Below are 20,914 nucleotides of genomic sequence, written 5' to 3'. Positions count from 1 at the left end.
CCACTCTCCCAAAGACCCTGACAGCCCTCAGCCTGTGCTGCAGCCTGCTGGTGGAGCACGTGAGCTAATTAGTGGTTCACTGACAGCCGGTTCGCTGGCACCATCACGCCTCGACACATCGGACGTTGGCGAGCGTCTTAATGCGATGAGCCGACAATGCCTTGATCATGGCTCACCTCCGGATCGCGTTGGCCGTCGTGGTTGTTGTCCAGGTCGTCCTGTACCGAAGCGGCGACGGTGAGAGACGTGTTGTTTGTTTTGGTCGCGAGGCGCCGCGCCGCTGCCGAGGAGCTAGCTAGCTGCTAGCTGCTAGCTAGCGTTAGCGGGGTTAGCTTACATTGCACTGACACCAGGTCAGTTTCAGTTGGTTTAACTGGGTTTAGCCCAACAGTCGTGAGCGTCACCACACGCGACGTGTCGCCGCGGCTCTGTGGATCTCGTTGGGCTCACGTCTGAAACGGCAGTTAAACGCTGTTTGCGTAGCCACAGCTCAGAGGATTGACCTGGCTGCAGACAGTTATACAGTTATAGTTATACAGTTACAGTTATATAGCTAGTTAGTCTTTTTGGAGGAACGATGGTTTAATAAACAGAAATAAAGAGATTGTTGCGTACGTCCTTTCAATAATATGTTGTATGTCTCAATACATGTGACATGTTGCTGGAGATTAATAAGCCATGTGGATATTATTAGCTACTGCAAGTCAGTGTTCAAATGTTATGTTATGACAGTAGATGCACTCATGATGTACACATTACAGATATACCTACAGCCTCAAGTCACAGATAGAGACGCACCTCTGTTTATAGTTTTGGTATATAGATAAATATTACACATATGTTAAATGTTTGTATTGTAACAAGTGTAGTGTATTTGTTGGTAGATTATTACATAATGTATTAGTGGGTAACATGTTTTTTATTCTTATTTATAATCTGTAATTCCTTAAAATGGAGTGGTTAACGGTTTATAGATGTTAAACAGCTAGAGAAAACAAGTGTTTATCATTGATTCGAAAATCCTGTAAATCCAGTGTAGCCATAGATAAACTAGGGCTGGCAATTATTTTCATTAGCATTTAAACTGGTTCATATCTTCTCAATGAATTGCTTATTGCCCAAAAAAGTGAAGCATTGGCATTAAAATTGCTTTGTTAGACCAACAGTCTGAAAGCCCAGCGATAATCTATTTAAATACAGAGAAAAGCACCAACATCCTGACCTTTGAGAAGCTGAAACCAGGTCGCTTTGCTGTGTTTGCTTGATGACTGATTTAAAGGATTTGTTGAATATTAAAATAGCGATTCACTTTCTGTTTATACCCTAATTGTGAAGTCACTCAACTGAAAGAGATACTTTAAGAAAGATCTATTTTAACAAATAGGTTTTACAGTATAAATAGAATATCATCTACACCCCCCACACACACACACACACACACACTAATATGACTAAGTTTTGTTGAAACTGTCCTTTCTTTTTCTTCTGTCATTGCAACTTGTGAAATAGTGCAAGCAACACATCTTAACTGTACAGTACTTTCCTTTGAGTGCCAACACTATAGATATGTTATTTCTTATTGTCTTCAGAAGTATGACACATAAAGTTGTTGCTCAGGGTAGAAACATCTCATCTTATTCGGAGGTGTTCGGAGAAACAGAAGAATATGACCGGGTGCTAATACAGCTGAATTTGAGTCGTGATACAAACTGCCGTATTCTTAACGCAAGTTAATTTGGGGATTCATTTCAACCTCTGAAATGCTTTGTGTTACAGACAAACATTCTCATTCTGCCAATTTACTTTTTATCCCAATTAAACTGCAGTGATCAGTATCTTGCCTCTATTTCTAATCTGAGGTGTTTTTAAAGCCACATGTGGATGACAGTTGTGTGACATTTATAGCCGTGGAAAGTCTGAAATGTCAGTCTCATTTTCATATTTACTCAGCATTTAGCTTCCTTATTTCATCTCTGCTTGTTTTATTTCTCGCATCTGACCATAAGCATCTACCATGTAGGTGTTGGCATTGTCTGAGTCAGCACCCCAAACTAACATCATTACATTCCCTTGTTTGACGTCGATGAGACTGAAGTTCAGCTTCATGTATGTGCGTGTTCTAACAACAAGAACATAGGTTAGTCAGCTATGTCACTTCTCCTGGGGATCCACTGGAGGCCTTTCAAGAATTGCTGGAATGTGACATGTCTGTCTTAATGCTATTATTTAATTTCGAAAAGTGTCAGTCTCTTTATTTTTATTTTTATTCGAGTCAAAGTGAGTCATTTCATCTCTACTCCTACTAGCTCTCACACAAACTCTCCACCCATCCTCCCAAAGCTCCTGCCAGCCTAACTTCCTCTACTTCCTGACCTCACCAGCTGACCCTCTGTCCTTACCTCTCTCGTTCACCTTTGCAAACACATCAGTCATCGGAACATTTTCCTTGAGTCCTTGAAATATCCAAGAGACTCTTGAGGGGGATTTTGCTCTCTAACCTGTGTAGCTGCCTCAAGCGGGTCTCCCATAAACCAAACTAACGATAAAACCATTCATCCTGAGTGATCACAAAGTAAGATGCCACACACTAAATATATCAGAAGCGCAGTCCATCAGTGACAACGTATTGATAGTTATTTATGTTTTTGGGCAATGTTTTGCTTGTTCATGTGGAGATATGCTGCACATTGTTACCGTCGCATTGGAAATGCAGAAGGTTATGTTTTGATCGCTGTGTATTTATTTATTTGTATGCGTGTCACTCGCATAACTCAAAAAGTATTAAACCGAATCGCATGAAATTTGGTGGGATGATTGGTTATTATCCGGGGACCATTTGATTAGATTTTGGGATCGATCGGGTCAAGGTCATGAAAAGGCCAAACTCTTCTTTTGACCATAGCACGGTCAATTTCTATCCAATTGGCATGCAACTAATGCCAAAATGTTCATAATCCAATGCCCAATCTTGTGATATGTGAAGGTATGCGCTCTACCCAGTGCCCGTTCTAGTTGTTAATGTTATGCTTGCTGTCACTTATTGGCCTCTACTGCACATCGTGTGTCCTCGGTACACAGTTGCTCACACAATTGACTGTTTTTCAAAGTGCAGTATTTTGAATCATGCAAACTCTTGTGTCTTCAGCTCTGCGGTGTAACTGCACCACCGCCCAGTGTGAGAGGAATGGTTTCCAGTGTGAGACCGATGGTGCCTGCATGGCCTCCACCTCCTTTATTGATGGCATCGAGCAGCACATCCGCATCTGCATCACACGGGACAAACTTGTGCCCCCTGGACAGCCATTCTACTGCCTCAGTGCAGAGGGCTTGCTCAACATCCACTGCTGCTACACGGACTACTGCAACAGCATCGACCTCAAAGTACCCTCAGGTGAGTCCTGTCGGGTAGCACACAGCATCCGTTTACGTTGAGGTCACCAAGCGTCTGACCTTAAGGTTTTATTGTGTTGAATGACACCAGAACTCAAATGGAAACATATCATACAACTTGGAGCTAATACATAATTCAAGAAAGTGTATTTACTACACATCTAACATGCAGTGAGAGCACAAACCCCAGATATGAACATGTATCTCTTCCCTCCACTGTTCTGTGACTCATGCTTCCTGAGAAGTGTCCCATGGGGTTTTGTGCAGTGTCCAACAATAGAGTTCCTGTCGAGTGTCAATGTGAAACTAATGTGCCAGTAAGGACAGTATTCACCGCCAGCATGCACATAAAACACAAGTTCATATGGTTTGAAAATATATAAAGCACTTCAAAATACATGTCTGAACATGGGGATTGTCATCAGACACATTGTGCTGCAATGTCTGACTAATGGGTGTAAAAGACTTCCACGTTCTCCGATAGTTTGCATGTCCGCTTATGCTGGAATGATTATAGTGCCAGAAGGTTATGTCAGAACTTCAAGGATCATGAAAGTCATTCATTTTTATGAATCAAGGGTGGAGTTGAGGAGAAACTCGAGCTTGACAAAGAATGGTCATTAGAGAGAAGCAGGAACAAGTCGGCTTTTACACCATTAGTGGGCGGTTAATGGGATTGCAACACTTCTTGCTCACATGTTTAGAGTAAAAGCCTTTCAGTGGAGACAATTGAGCATTTATTTCCTAAATAACTGGGAAGAATCAACAGAAGTTGCAAGAGTCAAATGTTTACTCTGTTTTCTAATGATCTGCTTACTCAAAAGCTTTATTGTGTTATTTTGAACACAAAGCCGTTCATATCGGGGAGCAGCGTCTCTCTGATCTGTGTTATCAATGCCAGATGTTTAATTCAAATGTTCCACTGCTGTCCTTCCAGTGAGGTCTCCAGCAGGTCTCGGGGGAGGATACGGCCCAGGCGGGACATGGGGGCTGGTGCAACTCGTTGCTGTGATTGCCGGGCCGCTGTTTCTGTTGTGTCTGCTGCTGCTGATGGGCGCATTCCTGTATCAGTACCACCAGAGGGCCTACAGCCACAGGCAAAGGCTGGAGGTGGACCCCTCCTGTGACCACCTGTACATGACCAAAGACAGGACCCTGCAGGACCTCATATACGATCTGTCCACGTCTGGTTCAGGCTCCGGTCAGTGCACAGCGTGTTAACGTAGCTGCAGGCCAGCACTCGTGTTGCAGGTTACACTGGTTTACACTTTGAGATCCAATTATTTTCAGAAAAGCGCTGATGACGGTTCTATTCCTTTCTGAACAGGGCTGCCTTTGTTTGTCCAGCGGACCGTGGCCAGAACAATTGTCCTCCAAGAGATCATCGGCAAAGGGCGTTTCGGGGAGGTGTGGCGAGGCCGTTGGCGGGGTGGTGACGTGGCCGTGAAGATCTTCTCATCCCGAGAGGAGCGCTCCTGGTTCCGTGAGGCTGAGATCTATCAGACCATCATGCTCCGCCATGAAAACATCCTGGGCTTTATAGCTGCTGACAACAAAGGTGCAAAACAGTGACCGCATGTTTGTTTGTCCTGGAATAATTAATCGTTCTCATTTAACCGTATCATTTCCTGTTTCTTTCTGTCTGCTGCCCAGACAATGGCACGTGGACCCAGCTGTGGCTGGTGTCGGACTACCATGAGCACGGCTCTCTGTTTGACTACCTGAATCGCTACTCTGTCACGACTGAAGGAATGATCAAACTGGCGCTGTCGGCCGCCAGCGGCCTGGCACATCTGCACATGGAAATTCTCGGAACCCAAGGTGACAGCAACACGGTTCACCGCTTGTCGCGCTCGTTCCCCTCCGGAACACGATCCTCTCCACACGCTCTCTCAAAGGCTCTCCTGTTCACAACGGCCCTTCTAATAGGTCACAGGAGCAGTGTGACTTTGATTGATTACATGTTACCCCCAGCAATATGACTATAGTCCTATACATAAGTTGCTGTTCTTTATGAATAGAAAACAAAACAGACTGAAATACATAGAAATGGATATATAAACTATGTTCTTGTAGACAGTTTGTTTTTGGTTTGGGGGTTATTGAACGGTGTATGAATACTTATTGTAAGATGGCAGCTTATTCAATGGGAAACCAAATAAGCAAACCATGTTAAAAAAATAGAGGACAAGGATCGTTTCTTCAAGTCAATAATGTTATGTTCTTTATGTCTTTGGAATGGCCAAGGAAGAGAGTAAGTCATCTGATCGTATTTAATCTACTGCTTCTCTTTTAATGCAGTTCATCACTGAATCCTGTTTAACTCCGTCATGGAAGTGCAGTTGAAGACATTTTGTTGCAAAATAGGATGATTGATTTCTATTTTATTAACCAGACGGATAGCCAACAAAAGAACAGTTGCACAAGTTCTTATTTTTTGATAAGAGAGTTGATATTGACATGTTAAAAAACGAGTGTCTGACATGGACATTTATACGTTGGTAGGAAAGCCGGGCATCGCCCACAGAGACCTGAAGTCCAAGAACATCCTCGTGAAGAAGAATTGCACCTGTGCCATCGCTGACCTGGGCTTGGCCGTCCGTCACGACTCTGCCACAGACACTATCGACATTGCGCCCAATCAGAGGGTGGGCACCAAGAGGTCAGTGTCAACATCCACACCTGCTGCAGCTGTCCGTCCTTTCTCAGATATCCTTGACACCTTTCCCAGAAGATCCTGTATCTCTGCACATGATTACAAACGGGGATTGTTTTGTCATCTCTCAGGTACATGGCTCCAGAGGTTCTGGATGAGACGATCAATATGAGACACTTTGACTCATTCAAATGTGCTGATATCTACGCTTTGGGACTGGTCTACTGGGAGATTACTCGCCGCTGTAATAGTGGAGGTCAGACTCTTTTGTTTTTACTCTGGATACTCAACCTGTGTTTGATTTTTTTTATTGACGCGTACAACTGAGATCACAGCCCTGATCTGACCCTGACATGGTTTTGTGTTCTCAGGGATCCATGAAGAGTACCAGCTGCCCTACTATGACCTGGTCCCTTCTGATCCTTCCATAGAGGAGATGAGGAAGCTGGTGTGTGACCAAAAGCTGCGACCCAACATCCCTAATTGGTGGCAGAGCTATGAGGTATAGAAATGAGTGTTACTGTTTAAGATCTGCAATTACAGCGTAAGTTTGTGACAACTTTAAGTTAGAACTTCCTACTAGAGCAAGATGTATCCGCCGGTATTACCAGCTTCAGAGGAGCTTAAGTCAGACGATAAGAAATTGGTGCAGAGACATCATGCCAGAGGTTTGATGTCATCTAGAAACAGATTCTCCATCAGAGAGCATTGACGAGGTTATTTGTCCACCTGTCCAGTTCATGTTTTTAAATTATTGAAGCAAATAAGTGAAGGGATCCAAATATATAATCTTTTTGTTTTAGTTTTTTGCATATGTAAGAAATTATTTATTGGGGGGGTTTTTGTTTCGTTTTTTAAAGCTCACAAGTTTTGATAATCGGCTTCAAAGATTCATTAATAGTTTGGCGATGTTTACGGCCTGTTAGATTGTTTATGTTTCCGGCCCAATAGGATTGACCAGATCTCAAAAAAATAAAACCAATGATGTAATAAACAGACTTATCTTTTAAATCGTTAATGCATCCACAATATTAAGTTCAGTTTATTTTATATAGCCCAATATTACAAATTAGCCTCAGAGGGCTTTACAATCTGTACACATATGACTTCCCTGTCCCAGGACCGCACATCGGATCAGGAAATCAAGATGTAGATCATTTTTATTTTCAAGCCAAATGAGTTGATTGACACGGGCAACACTAAACTATCCTAACACGGTCTCTCATCAAACCTCCAACACTATACTTGACGTCTTGAACTACATGTGTATCTTCATGATCTCTAAGATTGTATTGTAGGCTCTGAATCCTTATTTTCTTTTCCATTCTGCTTTTCCAGGCCTTGCGGGTTATGGGCAAAATCATGAGGGAGTGTTGGTATGCTAACGGCGCTGCCCGCCTGACGGGCCTGCGCATCAAGAAGACCCTCTCCCAGCTCAGCATCGAAGAGGACATTAAAGTCTGACCTGACTGACACTGAGATGAAGGGGCCGGGCCCTTGACTAAGAACACACGACATAGAGAACGTGATGGAGATTCGCACTTTGTAAAATATTCCTCCATTGACACTCCTGCCAGTTTTGAAGCCACTTGATTTCTGACGAGCCCTACCTCGCTTACCCAGCCAAACTACCAGAACACCTTTCCTGTCTTGTCCTCAGCTACTGCTGCCCTTTCTGTTCCACTCAACACTCCAACCTAACAAGGATCCTTTGGATTTCCTGTGTACTTGTATGCAATCGATTGCAGGATATGTAATTAACCATTTAATATTTTGAAAAGCGGTTGCTGATTTTCCCTCAACGCCTCTTGATCACATTAGCTTGATAGTTAACAAATAGCATTTGCTGTTTTTGTCTTTGAAAGGGGTGAAGCTGGGAGGGTTAGATTGATTTACTTGTATTTTATTATTCTGTCATTTAATGACTAGATCTTGTTATTAATATGTGGATGTTTGTAAAGTGCAGGTTTCTTTTTGCCACCTATAGCATTCAGGCACATTACCAACTCTGTGTGTGGAACTGCAGGCCAATTACTTTACAACAAGGTGTTTGAAGACTTCAAAGACACCAGAAATGTAGGGCAACTTGCCAAACTGGATTTAGCCTTTGGACCCCTTGCCTGAGCCCTCCCCCATCAGCTGCTGTTTCCTGATTACCAATCAACCCGTACTTTCTCTGAGTTCACATGGAGGACTTCTGAGCAAAATGCATTTCACGAGGATGAAGGGTTGAACGTCGAGCAACAGCTGCCGAGGAGTTGATGGTGTATGTTTGGTCTTTGATCTTCTGAGCTGACACGCTTTAGATTGGGAAACGTCTCAGAAAAAACAAGAATCTAATGTATAGAATATTTAAATGATAGTATTCCAATCTGAAAGCAGCCGCTGTCTCTGGATCAACACACAGACCATAACCTGCCATGAGGATAAACTTTGCTGATATGCACGACCTTCAGATAAACATTTTGCCCTCAGCAGCAGCCAATTGTATTTACACTGTACTCTAATACGGGAAAATCTTTTTTTATTTGTAATCCCTTTTTAAATACACTTACTCCAGGAATCTAAGTAATAGTTTGTTTTAATGTTAATTTTTTATATTGCTGAAGCATGTCCAATGTTCTTTTCACCTCAGGGCACATTTTCCCTGGCGAAGTATAACTACTGGAAATATACTAGCTTTTTAAGGTAATACTTGTGTACATTTGACAGTTAAATTGAATTGTATGTTAATACTTATGTAATGTTATAGATGGTTGAATCTTTTGTATATCAACCTACTTTTTGACCTCTGAAGCGAGATTGCCGTACGTGTCAGACTGCGTATGTTGAAATTCTCCTTCAGCCCTCTATCACGCCAGAGCAGTATATGATGTCATCAATGTTCCCCTCACAGCTCGTGTTGCTTCGCCATACAAAACCTCCTCAATGTGCACATTGTCTGTGGATTGTTTCTGTCAAGCTAATCACTGTCTACATCTTTAGGTTTTCAGGAAGTAGGTGGGCTTTTGTCATTACCTGTATGCAAATTCAAGAGGTACCGTCTGTGTGGTCTTTCCCATGATATTTATGTGTATGCTGTGAGTCCCATGTGCGCTACTACTGACCTCACAGCACTAAAACCAAATTGTTCTCAGAACCATCTCAAATCATGGCCTGGTGTTTATTTAAGGTGACAAAACGAGACTGTTTATACACATCATGCCAACCAGGTGCAGTACATTCCATCTGACTGGAAACTGTAAAGAGAATCTGACTTTCTTTGGGAAAATAAATACTACTGAAATGTCTCAACGTTGTCTCGCCCATGTTTAACCAATACTAGATTGTATCGTTCAAGTCTCACAGGTGGTTTCTCAGAACAAAGACTGGGACGCTCAGTTTGATAGGTGGTTGAGTGGTGATCCTATTCATACTAGAGGAATGTTTGTTAAATTGTATTTGCCTTACAATGTATAACATGCTTAGTGTATTTAAGATTTTAATGCCGTTCTAATGTACCCCAATTGAGGTGAGTCAAAGCAAGGATGCATTGTTCTAAGGTTGACAACTCCCAGGTCTGTCTATTCATGGCAGACGACTGCATCCATGTAAAAAAAAAATCAGGAAGTCAATCATGTACCTTCTAAGAGTAATAAATGCAATTGTTTTCATGTGGTGTCTATTAATTTCAGTTTTCATTGTGGCCAACCCTGACTTGTCAGTGTTAAGATTGTTTTTTTTCACCTCAAATGGCCCACAAATCTGTTAATGTTAGTCTAAATGTTAAAGTTAAGTAGTGTAAATCACTTTACCATCAAAACTAACCAGTTACATCGTTAAACAAAAGGTTGTGATGTAAGAACAACAATGCTAATCAAAAGAAACTCAAACTTTATTGCTCATCCTTTCAAAAACTCCATTTAAACAGATGTACACCTTCCATATTAAATATACTGTGTCCATGGCCCATCTCATTTCAGAAAATCATGAGGAAATGCTGGTATTAAGTGATTTGAGTCCCCTAAACACGATGAAAAGAACTTGGATAAATGCACTTGATGTTCATCACTTACTGTAACCGACAACATACCAAAAAGGTAGAACTTGGAAAACAAGCAATGCCACAAATTGTTAAATTGGGTATTGAATAGGATGAGACTTTGCACCATTGAAGCCATAAGAAAGACCCATCGATGCCAAAACTAAAGAGCAACAAAACCAGAAAAAAAAAGTTAATGTACGATACATTTAACATGTTACACTTAACAGACAAAATGGAAAAACATAAAACCCATATAAATATCCAGAGCTTGTGCATTTAGAAAGGATACAGCACAATTAGGTCAGATTGATGCTGCACTTCACAGGAGCCTATAGGGCTGACAGGCTTGAGACTTTGCTGTCAGATTAAAGCCCTTGAAGGCTTTGCACACTGCGAACTAGTAAGTTGATTTGATCGTTAAAAAAAAAAAAAAAAAAGGTACACAAAATCCTTTTTTTTTGTGGGTTAATTTTGATTCAGCTTTTCTTTTTAAAGCAATAGGTCCCGATGCTGAAATCTGCAAAAAATACTGTCTTATTAGAAATGTAGCGAGACCATGATCAGGCACTTCTATAATCAAATGACCATCCATATCTTCTTTGCAAGTTGGTAGCCAAGAAATGAAGAAACCAATCCCCCTCCATTAATATAATCAAACTAGCTGGATAACAAGTTAAGCCAGAACACGTCATACTATTTATATGTACAAAGATTGAGTCTCAAGCAAATGTCAGAACAAGTCGCACTAATTACCGATCAGAAAGTTACGCAGTGTATAACATTACTTATAGGCTTTGTGTGTATCTAGATTTCAGTCTCGTTATCAAAATGAAATACTGCCAACAAAAGGCAATATACGTAAATTAGTGTTCCTTTAACTGATTACAATTTACACCATTGGCAAACAATTGTGATCAAGCCATAATCAATGGTCGTGCTCTACTGTATGCAAGTCAAGCACAGAAGTGGGAATGATGCCTGGTCATCCCGAGAGGCTGCAGCTCCTCTTCAGAAGCTTCTTGGTAGCTTGAAACTCGGCTCACTTAACCAGAGCTTCTGTGCTACTACAATGTTATATTGCTGCGTTGCTAAAGCTTCACATTTGTGCAGGGAGGGAAACGTCTTGGTGTGAATCTAGGAAGTCTGATGACAGGAGATGGGGGAGGATACGTCAATGTAGTCGAGGTGACCCTCTTACATGCCTGTTCCTTCTCCCTTTGCTCTGCCCTCCCCTTTAAACTGTGTAGCCTTCCTTCCTCAAGCTGTGCCTGCGGACAGAACAATAACATCACTTCGTTTAACATTAACTTTTTGAGATATGTGTGACTGATTACATTGATATTAATACTTCCTGTATTTATAATAAAAATGAGTATGCGCCAAAAACGTACAACCATTCCACGATTGTTCTTACCCTCTTCTCCATCAGTCAACACGAGTGCTTGTAGAATATCTGAAAGGGAGACTATTCCCTTCACCACTTCCTGCTCGTCCACCACCACCAGCCTGTGCACCTGAAGGAAACAAGGACCATTCAAGTTACTTTTACCTCTGTAAAATGTTGTTTTCTCTATGGCAAGAAGACCACATACAGTCAGGGACAAACACAAAGAGACAGTGTCTGGAAGTCTAGGAGTTTATTCTGAATGTAAAATTGGAGAAATGTTAGTCTTTTAAGGACTTTGATATAAAAAGCAAAGAATAAAAAGGTGGAGAAACATTTTAAACATTGTTTATCCAGCTCTAGTTTATTTCACAACTGGACAGTTATGGACAAAACCAGGAGAATGGGCCTCTTGGTGCGACATCATGACATCCCGCCCTCACCTCGGCGTCCACCAGCCTGTTGATGATGGCCTCCAGAGTCTCGTGCCTGTGGCAGGTCAGCACTCCTTCAAAGTACTGCGAGCGGTGCTGCAGCGCTTTGGTCACCGTCAGATCCAGGTTGTTGTACGTCTTCTCTGCTGCCAGGTTCTGTATGAACATGGACCGTATGGTTAGAAATGTTTCTTTAACCTAAATGGCATAACAATTAGTCAGAAAGTTAAAATCGAGGTATAAATTAGTCTCTCAAGTAAAGCTGAGTGATGCGAATAAGTCCTTAACCCCAATAGATGCAATTTGATATCCCAATATTGATATTGATGTGGACCAGTAGATAAATTAAGAAAAATAAAAGATATGTAGATAAAACAATCACATGAAATCTGTTTGTGGCTCATCCAGTGAAAAAAATACTGTTCATCTTATTTGACATAAAGCATGCATTTTACTTTTCGAGTTATAACACTACCCACAATTACCTTGCTGGAATCCGTATTGCATAACTTGTCATATAAGCCTTGAGTGGTGATGCTCCATCATATCTTAAGGAGCTTGTAGTACCATATTGCCCCACTAGAGAGCTGCGCTCACTACATGCGGGACTACTTGTTCCTAGAGTCGTACAAAGTAGAATGGGAGCCAGAGCCTTCAGTTATCAAGCTCCTCTTTTATGGAACCAGCTTCCACCTTCAGTCCGGGAGGCAGACACAGTCACCTCGTTTGAGAGTAGACTTAAGACTTTCCTCTTTGACAGAGCTTATAGTTAGGGCTGAATCAGGTTCACCTGGTCAAAATAAATTGAATATTGGCTAAAGGTGCGTTCACAACAAAAGCGATGCGATTTTTTCACGGGACCGAATCCCATGAAAAGTCAACGTACAGACGCGTGTGGCTGCGATAGACGCGACATTTTCTATGAGCCTACGGGTGATGTCATGAACCCAAATACGAGGGCGTTAGTGTGTGGGATGTCCACAACAAATATAAAGCAGAACTAGTGGTTAGTTATTCATGGTGGATGAAGGAGATGATAACGGTCTTTACGGAGACGAGACACGGATAAGCCCCGCCCCTCGCGGAGCGTCTGGACGCTTATGGCGTGAACACGGCAAATGGTCGAGCGAGTAAACTCACGCGTTTTGGGCGACGCGAAAAATTGCATCGCTTTTGGTATGAACGCACTTTTACTACTCTGCAACAATTTTTGTATGTATAGAAAAAAAGAAAATGAGTATAGAATACTCAGTATTTTGATAATCGATCAATCAGATTCAAGTCAAACATATTTGCTGGTTAAAACTTCTCAAGCAGGATTATGACATTTCTTCGTCACATCCGATTGTGAACTGTATATTTGTGGCTTTTGGACTGTTGGTTAAATAAAAACAAGCAATTTGAATGCATTGTCCTGGGCTCTGGGAAACTATAGCAAGCACCTTTTGCTATGTGCTAATATTACCATAAAAAGATGAAAGACAGATAACTTACTATGACATCAAATTTTGAGTATATATCCACCACTCGACCTGCAAGAGAGGCAGCATACGAGTACACAAAACAAACTAAATTAAAAACGTCTCTGATCAGTCATGAAAAATACACACGGATGTCATTTCAAGCAGCCCACATACCTTTGTCATCAACAACGGGGAGCGCCGACACGCGCTGCTCAACAAACATACCCAGCGCCGTGTACAGCGGTGTATCGGTGCGGACCACTGCGATGTTCTGGAAAGTTCCGATGCTCAAGTCCTCGATGGTTTGTTTCAAGAACGAGGGTTTTGGCATCTCTGATATCTGACAACAACAATAGATGGGGCAAACACTTTATTAAAACTGTAGGGGAATAGAAGTCTTTGTAAGAATAGTTTTACAATTTCTAGCTAGTTGTCTTTACGCTGTACTAGACATGTGCCGATTATCGAATATAGAAGTAGCAATGGGACTTACAAAAAGCTTCAGGAACTTGAGAATCCTCTTGTGTGTGAGGATATAGAGCGTGTTCCCGGTCAGGGGGTCGATTACAGGCAGTCTGTGGATCTTATTCTTCAGCAGAGAAGATACTGCATCGTACAAACTGTGACAGAGAGTTTTAGAAAGGACCAAGTTAATGTTATTTTAGACACCGCATGTTATGATGGAAGATAGCTGAATAAAAAAAAGTGAAAGGAAAAATAGCTGGAACATAGTTACTAATGTTAGCTTGTAGACGGTTGGCATCTTGGCAAGAAATGCAAGTCAAGTGAAGCATTTGTACGATAAATATTATGGGTAGAAACAAAAGTTCAAATCGTCTAGCAACTATATTTAGACAACAAAAGGTTTGGTTCTGAAGTTTGACACCAGCAAGAAAATTACTAGTCAAAACAAGTTTTAATGAAATGAAATGTTCAAACTCACCTAGCATTGGGAGATATGCTAACCAAGAGCTTAAAGGAGTCTTGAAGGTACAACTCTAATATAAACAAAGACAGAGGATGTAGTCAAGACCTTCCAGATTACAAGTCAATGAACAGAAATATATTACATCATAAAATGTTCACCTCTCCATGTTTCAATTTTGTGTTCTTCCAATTCGTATATCTGAACCTGAAATATCACAGAGGGGAAAGGCATTGACATATTTAAGAAGAACTAGAAAAGCTTTTGATACAATTAGAAAAGATGCAAGGGCAGTCAGCAACATCTTAAGTTCAAATCCTGACTATCACAAAATAAAAAATACTGTAGTTCAACTGAGATTTAAAGCTTCCACATAATCTTACAATTCAAGGACTATAACCATTTGGTGACCACCATCTTACCAATGGAGATTTGTAGTAGCGATGTAGAATATTAATAAAGTCTGTGATGGTCAGCATACCTGCGGAAATGCACGAGGAGAATGAAGTCAGTCCTTTATATATTTTGCCTTACAGTGTGTGACAGTGTGACAAATGAAAAATGCCCGTACCAACAAAACACTGCTGTTTGCTGTCCCACAGAGGCGCTGCTCTTACCCCATTGGAGACTAGAGCAAAAAATGCCTTCTTGACCTGTAAAATGATTTACAACCTTTCAGTCTCATCTAGCTAATGATTCTTTGGTTTGGTTAGTTTTAAAGCGTTTGTTTTTACCTGCAGTGATGTGTCGAACACAACCAGTTTGGAGCTGGTAGGTACGAGGTCATAACACCGGTGGGACTTCATAAACCTGGTGTACACATTGTGCTCTGGGTCTGAAGAAATAAGATGGTTTATTGAATTGTTCAGTTTTTAAACATCACTATATCGAAGATTTATATATAATTTCTTACCCTCTATGACTGGGTCTTTTTTGCTGTCAAGATCATCAATAGGCACTGGAATCTTGAAATTTAATAAAGGTCATTAAAATTCAGATTGTCAGAATTTTACAGAATGTGAAGAAGAAGAAACTCCTATTCAAAACCACCTCATACCATAATAACATTATCCATAGTATTGATTCTAGCAAGGCAATAGACAAATTGTTAAAAACTGTCTGATCAGCGCTTAGGTACAACCCTTGACAGTTACAATAATGTGCAACGTTGTCATAACGCTCAAGGTGAAGATAGTGTCTGGTTTAGTGAAAGAGAACCAAGCGGCTCGTGTCGATGTGTAACGCAGAGTTCACGTGATGCATCCAGTTGTTTAAAGTGTGTTTTTTAAGGTCCCACTAACAACTGACCACCGCATTACAGGACACACACATCACGCCTTGCGAATCATGACTTTAATTGTGTAATGCAGCCAACTAGCTAGTTAACGCCACGCACGTGTCCTGCAGTCAACAAGGAATAAGTAACTTAGCACAATTGTTTACTTGCGTGAGCATCGTCAACTATGTATGTAGATGTAACGCGAACTATTATAAGAGAGTATTGTGACTACTACCAACTATAATGTAACGATCATTTAATTAGCTTGGTTGGCAAACCGGCAGAGGTAGTCGAAGTTGTTGAAGTTGTGTTTAAACGAATCATAATAAGTTTAGCGATGTATTAGCATGACGCTAGCTAGCGTCTGTTTGACGTCACCGGTCAGGCGTTGACGGTATACGACATACTGTCTCGTCGAATGAGTGCACACCGATACCGGGAATGAAACCATAGTTGCACTGCTTGATACTAAGAAGCGAGCTTTATAACTAGCCCATAATTAGCTAGCTAGTTAGCTGCTATCCTTAGCATACTTCGGGAAGTCCTGCTTGTTGCCTTAAAGTGGAGAGAGTTTCTTACGATCCGTACCCGCTTAAGTTAGCTAACTAGATAACTTACACACTCCATCGTTCATTCGCCGTGTTGGCCTCCTGTAGCCGGGTCCCTTGACAGTTGGCAGGTGAGCTCTTGTCAAACCACACAATCTTCAGCTGCTGCTGCTCCTCGCAAAGAGGAACTGGAATGGATAATAAGTTGTTCTTCTTCTTCTTCGTTGGGTTTTACCGGCAGCTTGCATCCTAAGCGTTGCTCTACTGCCCCCTTCTGGTGTCAATTAACTCCTACATGTTCCTAACCAGTTATTCAGGATACTATGGGAGTCCATTTCTGACAGAAAAGAAAATAAATGAACTGTGATAATAACAAATATCCCCATGTTAAGTCATAATTAAGAGACTTTTCCCCCCTTCATTATATCATTATTATATTCCCTGATAAGTCTCTTCATCCCTCGTCGGTCTAACCAATGCAACCGATATGCAAAAGGTAACTATGATGCTGCATTCACACCAAAAGCGTTGTGAATTTTCTCGTAATGCTTGCGTGAGTTTACTCGCCGGAACGCTTGTGTGAACGTAGCATCACAGCTTTAACGTGATGTCCACATTTTTCAGCAGCTTGCTCTTTTGTTTTGTTGAACATTGTTTTCTGTTTAAATATCCCTTTAATACATGACAGTGGTGCTCTACCCTTAATTTTTAACAAGCAAATGACACAAATAATTTGCATGTCGCAGAATGTAGTCCTGAACATAGATTCACTGGTATTTATATAATTTGTATTCATTTATTTGGTGCTTTCTGTTGACTTTGTAAGAGTAGTAAATATCTGCAGCAATGGTCACTTTATATGCACATGACATCGTAGACAATTTCGGGTCAAATTGGTGGCAGAGCACCAATAGTCGGTGTGCTGCATTGTAGCACCTGAAGACGGTTGAGGGCCTTCTACATGCTCCATACTGAAGGAAGAATTATTGAGCATCCTAATTTATTCTGAAATATACTTCCTTTCTCTTTCCACACGGTCATACAAGCGTTTCCTTTTCACTTGAGCTAGACCCAGATTCTGTCGAGCTAGCTCGCCAGCTGTGTAAAGCCTATGTCTAAAACTGTTGACATACTCAATCAAGTCTTTAGGAGGTTCTGCGTCTTTCCAGCAACTGGACAAGGCAGCTAAGGGACCTCTTACAGAGTGCTCAAACCCAGTGCTCTCTTGTGTTACCTCACTGCCAGCATCAACCAGGGCCAACCCAGTCTCTACCCAGCTCCATGCAGTAAGCGCATAGGAGGGACTTTCATGTTTGATGGAAGCGCTCCAATGCACCCTGACTCTGTGCATGATGTGCTGAGGCCTGGTGGTGCCGCACACAAAGCTGCTTCAGCACCTGTGCAAACATATGGGAAGAAAAGTGAGAACCCTGATCGGACTGACTTTCAGAATGACAAACACTGAAATGAACTGGGAAAACGCTCTAACCACTGACTTAGTAGTTATGGTACGCAATGGGTACGCTGCAGGGTCACTGTTTCTTCACCATATCCCATCTCTGCTTTTTACGCCCAGCCCTCAGTTGGATACTAAATCAAAATTGAGAAAGTCAGTCTAAATTATCAGATCGTAATTCATAATTATGAGATGCTAAATCTTAATTATGACATAGTAAGTTATATTAATGAGATGATAAGTCATAATTATGAGATAGAATCTCATATTTATGATTTACAGGATCCTAATTTTTTTCTCACAGTTGTGGAAATGGGCTTCCATAGCTTATAGTGTAATCTTTAAGCTGACCCGAAGGCGTCCTGCTCGTGGCAGCCGCGTTAGGTGAAGGCTACTGCTCTTGCCTCGGCAGAACCTCGATGTTGAGACCTTACTCCTCCCAACCGATCGACGTCGGAATACGACATGGTTTCATTTACCAACAACTAAATGTTAATAGGCTGAGGAACAATTTCTCCATTCACATCTGTTTGAGCTGAAATGACAACTGACAGAAGCAGTTTGACCACAACAATGTGTTTACAGAAACTGGGCAGAATCTGATTGGGGGGCGTGCACTTTAAATTAACCAATCAGCTGATGGAATAATCGCTGGGAGAATTAGAGACTAAGATTATGAATTAACAGCAGTGTAAAGAGCTTCTTCCTGACTGACCTTCCGCTTGAGCACAATAATAAAAAAAAATTTGGTTACAGTCCCTAATGTGTGACAATCTCCTCCTCCTCCTCCACTTATATGTTTCCTCTTTCATCCCATTTTTGTTTTATATTGCTCTCCTATGCATTAAAACAAATATTTCATTCATGTTCTTTGGCAATTTATCTGCGCCAAATGGTTGTAATTGGTTAATAGTTTCTGGCATTTCGGCAGTTCAACATCTTTCATCCAAAACATTGACAAGTCCACATTCACACACAGTCTGCTGTTAGCGGACTCTATTTAACCAACAGGAACCGAGCTAGAAAACAACATTCTAACTTTTAAGAAAAATAGTATCGTTTATGAACTGAAATGATGCATAACAATAAACATATGCAGTGAATAAAACAATACAAATATAATATAAACAATAAACATAAGGCAATTACAGATACATATGGTAAAGAACAAACAGATAACAGAAATGGAAACTGCTCTTTTCTCCGTTGATTGGCGTTTCTGTTCCATACTCTGAAACCAGACCGAAGGGGGAAGTCATCACAACTTTTACTTCCGTAAATGTAATATTACACTGCGGTCAACTCAGCAGACACTCGGATCTCCGTGGTCAAATCAGCAGACACTGACATTCATGGCAAACATCTTCAAACGACCCAGATCAGGAGTGAGCAGGGATTTAGCAAAGTTAGCAGAAAGATCCTCATAACGCAACATTCAGTTTTCTAAATAAGATGTTTTCCAATCTTATACTTGAATGTATGGAAATTAGATTAACATTCACATTAAGTATAACACATGTGACCTTTAAACTAGTGAGTTAAAGAGAAATACAACTAAATGGAGTGTGAAGTGTATTTATTCATTGATTTAAGGGGTTAATAGAAAAATAATGATTTGAATTATATCTGACTGACTAACTGACATTTCTGACCACATCCAAACAAAAATTAAATATCTTAACTTTTCCAATTCAGATATTTCACAAAGTAAAAACTGAACTTTCAAATAGATAAATCTTTGAAATATTGGTGGTATAAAAACAATTCTCTGCATAATTTCAAGCAATGACTAATTCACACGTGAGTCCTATACTTTTGTATGTTCAAAAAGTTAATTTCTTAATATTTGAGGCGTTGTAAACATACTTTTCTCAATAATTCCAAAAGATGGCTGATGCACATGTTCACATCTCTGACTCGAGCCATAATGGAAATCAGACACTTTTACTGAACCAAGTAAGAGATTCTTCAAAGTTAAAGTCCTACATTTGTACAGGATTCCAGTAATTTCAATATTTGAGCTGCTGTAAACATACTTTTCTTAATAATTTCAGACAATGTCTGATGCATATGTGTTCAGACAAGATATCTGTGATTGTAATCATTTTGGAAATCAGACAATGTTACTGTACTAATTTAGAGTTTTTCAAAAAGAAAATGTCCTACATTTTCAGGATCAAAAAGCACATTTCTGAATATTTGAGATGATGTTAAAGTAGTTCTCATAATTCCAACCAATGACTAATGCTGTCTGTCTACACATATACAGAACATTAAATAATGTTACTGTACCAATTACGTAGACAATGACGCAACATCTATGCCCTGCAACAAAAGGCCAGACGAGAAGAAAAGAAACGGACCGGTCACACCACAGTTCAAGGCCGTTACTTTAGGGAATGTGGAGGTTCTTGCTGACGTCTTTGCCTACTTACCCTCGCTGTGCTGGCATCTTGAATGAAGGAGCGCTGATAGCCCGACATGGACATGCACATTTCAAAGACTTTTACTTTGAAAACATTCTTAAATGGTACAGTAAACATTTCTGATTTCCTCAATGATTGGAGTCAGAGATGTATTGAACACATATTCAATTCAGTTTATTTTGTATAGCCCAAAATCACAAATAACCAATTTGCCTCAAAGGGCTTTACAATCTGTACACATACGACATCCCTGTCCCAGGACCTCACATCAGGAAAAAAACAGGAAAAAAACAGAAAAAAACCTTTCACTGGGAAAAAAAGAAGACACCTTCAGGAGAGCAACAGAGGAGGATCTCTCTCCAGGATGTATAGAAGACATAGATGTCATGTTTATAGGAGGAACTATTACAGAGTTACATCACATTCAATGAATATGACAGAATGTATGAATAATTAGTAGTAGGCATGAAACAGAAGGAGAAAAGAGGGGGGGGGGGGGCATCAGCAGGGCCATTGCAGGAGGCAGGGCCACAGAGGCAGGAGGCATCAAGAAGGAAAACCGACCAATGAGGTCAGGCCTTTGAGGCAGGAGGCACAGAAAAGGAGGCCAGGTCCAGGTCAGAGGCTGGATGTAGGAAGCAGGGGCAAGGGGTCAGGACCCAGGACCCAGCACCAGCTTCAGACCCAGCCAGGTCCAATGGACCCTCTGAGATGTAAAGTCACAAAGAATCCGTGGAGGAAGTTAATAATGTGGATATATGTAAATTCATCCATAAGGAGAGAGAGAGGTAGAGATAGGAGCTCAGTGGAGGTGGAAGCTGGTTCCATAAAAGAGGAGCTTAATAACTGAAGGCTCTGGCTCCCATCCTACTTTTTAAGACTATTGACCACAAGTAACCCCCCAATTAGTGAGTGCTGCTCGCTTGTAG

The 20,914-nt window shown here is 41.0% G+C and overlaps 2 protein-coding genes across 3 annotated transcripts; one reads left to right on the top strand and one right to left on the bottom strand.

Moving 5' to 3' along the window:
* Positions 1-30: 30 nt before the first annotated feature.
* On the top strand, positions 31-9,699 carry LOC130208868 (activin receptor type-1B-like). Its single transcript, XM_056438251.1, has 9 exons — positions 31-237; positions 3,146-3,391; positions 4,328-4,591; positions 4,718-4,948; positions 5,044-5,211; positions 5,896-6,052; positions 6,178-6,302; positions 6,418-6,548; positions 7,385-9,699. Exons 1-9 carry the CDS (start codon positions 168-170, stop codon positions 7,508-7,510), a joined length of 1,518 nt encoding a protein of 505 aa, XP_056294226.1. The 5' UTR covers positions 31-167; the 3' UTR covers positions 7,511-9,699.
* Positions 9,700-9,902: 203 nt separating this feature from the next.
* On the bottom strand, positions 9,903-16,276 carry prkag1 (protein kinase, AMP-activated, gamma 1 non-catalytic subunit). 2 transcript variants are annotated; one of them, XM_056438252.1, is made up of 13 exons: positions 16,174-16,276; positions 15,190-15,241; positions 15,011-15,111; positions 14,848-14,929; positions 14,699-14,757; positions 14,438-14,483; positions 14,295-14,349; positions 13,845-13,971; positions 13,526-13,691; positions 13,383-13,420; positions 11,898-12,044; positions 11,485-11,584; positions 9,903-11,338 (listed from the first exon to the last, which is right to left on the bottom strand). In XM_056438252.1, exons 1-13 carry the CDS (start codon positions 16,180-16,182, stop codon positions 11,328-11,330), a joined length of 993 nt encoding a protein of 330 aa, XP_056294227.1. In that variant the 5' UTR covers positions 16,183-16,276; the 3' UTR covers positions 9,903-11,327. The 2 variants fall into 2 exon arrangements, with proteins under 2 accessions (XP_056294227.1, XP_056294228.1); XM_056438253.1 differs by lacking the exons at positions 15,190-15,241; positions 16,174-16,276 and having other exon boundaries at positions 14,894-14,929; positions 15,011-15,034.
* Positions 16,277-20,914: the final 4,638 nt, after the last annotated feature.

This window comes from Pseudoliparis swirei, chromosome 18 (assembly GCF_029220125.1).
Source record: "Pseudoliparis swirei isolate HS2019 ecotype Mariana Trench chromosome 18, NWPU_hadal_v1, whole genome shotgun sequence".
NCBI lineage: Eukaryota > Metazoa > Chordata > Actinopteri > Perciformes > Liparidae > Pseudoliparis > Pseudoliparis swirei.
The sequence above is the reverse complement of the archived record's forward strand: the minus strand, read 5'-3'. Positions and strand labels throughout refer to the sequence as shown.